General features: G+C 50.4%; 1 protein-coding gene across 1 annotated transcript in view; it reads left to right on the forward strand.

Moving 5' to 3' along the window:
• The window catches only part of tmlhe (trimethyllysine hydroxylase, epsilon), a 7,081-nt gene that overhangs the window by 465 nt on the left and 4,116 nt on the right, over positions 1 to 2,500 (forward strand). The window contains exon 2 of the mRNA XM_061247914.1: positions 20 to 185. Within this exon, the coding sequence (XP_061103898.1) occupies positions 20 to 185 (166 nt within the window). The remainder of the gene's footprint in view (positions 1 to 19; positions 186 to 2,500) is intronic.

Here is a 2,500-nt window from a genome sequence, read left to right on the forward strand (position 1 = left end):
TGCTGGGGTGCTCTGTAAGTACGGAGCCGGTCTGAATTTCCGCCTGTCTCTGCCTCTGTCTCCAGGGAGACCATATACGGGCGGGTGTGGAGCTTCACCTCGGACTTCTCCCGCGGCGACACGGCCTACACCAAGCTGGCGCTGGACTGCCACACCGATACGTCCTACTTCCAGGAGCCGTGCGGGTGAGTGCTGCCACTCCCACACACTCTGCGTCACGTGTCCTTCAGGCATTGTGCACCCCATTTCATTCCATTTCAGGGGTTTTTTCCCAGATTTAGTCTCTGGAATGCGATGCACAGGTCAAGAACAAATGCACTCCAGTTTCGTCAGTGACCCGTGGCTCTGTAGAAAGTCTTTGATTTGTGGGCTTAAAGTGGAAAAACCTGTTTTGCCAGCAGCCATCCCATCAGGCACCCTGTTCCTGCTGAATGGCTGTAGTTAAGCAGGTTTGGGCTTGGTTAGTACTTGGCATCCTCCTGGGAAAAAGTTGCTGCTGGAACTGGTGTTCTTGGGCTGGTGGTGTGTTCTGGCTAAATTCCCAACCTTGGCTCTCTCAACCTGCCGCCTCATCATCCCCTGATTCAACTGGCAAAAACACGATTCCCTCCCTCTCCACCTCAGCTGGTGTGTGGTGAACGTTCTCTCTCTCTCTCTCTCTCTCTCTCTCTCTCTCTCTCTCCACCTCAGCTGGTGTGTGGTGAACGTTCTCTCTCTCTCTCTCTCTCTCTCCACCTCAGCTGGTGTGTGGTGAACGTTCTCTCTCTCTCTCTCTCTCTCTCTCTCTCTCTCTACCTCAGCTGGTGTGTGGTGAGTGTTCTCTCTCTCTCTCTCTCTCTCTCCACCTCAGCTGGTGTGTGGTGAGCGTTCTCTCTCTCTCTCTCTCTCGCTCTCTCTCCACCTCAGCTGGTGTGTGGTGAGCGTTCTCTCTCTCTCTCTCTCTCTCTCTCTCTCTACCTCAGCTGGTGTGTGGTGAACGTTCTCTCTCTCTCTCTCTCTCTCTCTCTCTCTCCACCTCAGCTGGTGTGTGGTGAACGTTCTCTCTCTCTCTCTCTCTCTCTCTCTACCTCAGCTGGTGTGTGGTGAACGTTCTCTCTCTCTCTCTCTCTCTCTCTCTCTCTCTCTCTCTCTCTCCACCTCAGCTGGTGTGTGGTGAACGTTCTCTCTCTCTCTCTCTCTCTCTCCACCTCAGCTGGTGTGTGGTGAGCGTTCTCTCTCTCTCTCTCTCTCTACCTCAGCTGGTGTGTGGTGAGTGCAGGAATACACCCTGGACAGGTCGCCAGTCCATCGCAGGGCACACACACCATTCACTCACACACTCATACCTACGGGCAATTTAGACTCTCCAATCAGCCTAACCTGCATGTCTTTGACTGTGGGAGGAAACCGGAGTACCCGGAGGAAACCCACGCACACACGGGGAGAGCATGCAAACTCCACATTATGCGACAGATAAGCAAACTGGCTAGCTCAGGAACATCGAACATCTGTTGAATAAACTGCAGAGTAGTATGTATGCATGACCTGTGGTTGGCTGAGCTGAACCCGTGGGCGGACCTGCTGTCGGCACCAAGGAAAGTACTGAGGGCGTGTGTCAGGATCCGGGTCAGAGCACCCGAGTGCAGACACAGGGGTGACGCGAAAACGACCGGCTCTAATAAAGCAGGCAGATCCAGGGGCCGATGGAGAAGTGCACAAACCGGGAAGTCAGTCCAAAACAAAGCAGAACTACAGAACCAACAATCCAAGAATAGATCCGAAATAGCCAAGCAGAGGTTGTTCAGCAGGAAATCCAAAACAGTTTGCAGAAGATTCACATAATGCAGCCAACATACTCATAACTTTTAAGACTTCCTTTTTGAATGCTTGTACTTATGGAACATAATGGAAAATCAATAAAAAATCGATATCAAGGAGAACGGCGTCCTGTATTGTTTGAGCAATCTAATCGTGAAGCTGTTATAAATCTCACGGACATTGACGCTACACCGCTTTTATAACTGAGATCAGGATCGGTGATAGTGCCAGTCGGCGAGAGTGGACACGCCCACTTCCCCTCTCCCTCCACCTCTTCTGCAACGTGACATTAACGTTTATGATCAACGACGTGGTCTGGTTAGTTAGCTTAACTAGTTACTTGTTTGATCCCCGGTGTAGCCACAATAAGCCGTTGGGTACAGCCGTTGGGCCCCTGAGCAAGGCCCTTAACCCTGCATTGCTCCAGGGGAGGATTGTCTCCTGCTTCGTCTAATCAACTGTACATCGCTCTGGATAAGAGTGTCTGCCAAGTGCCATTAATGTAATGTAATTCATGTCATAAATATAGTTGACATGATTGAATAAGACAGAAAAGACGTCAGGGCGCGATGCCCTCAGGGGTTTAGCTGGATCATCTGTTCACTCTGTCACTGCATACGGTTTATTTTCTGCTGGTCTTTGAATATAACAATTCAATACAATTTCCTGACAGTATTATTCAATAAAATACTAAAATAGCAAC

The sequence above is a fragment of the Conger conger genome, chromosome 7 (genome assembly GCF_963514075.1).
Source record: "Conger conger chromosome 7, fConCon1.1, whole genome shotgun sequence".
In the NCBI taxonomy this organism is placed as follows: Eukaryota; Metazoa; Chordata; class Actinopteri; order Anguilliformes; family Congridae; genus Conger; species Conger conger.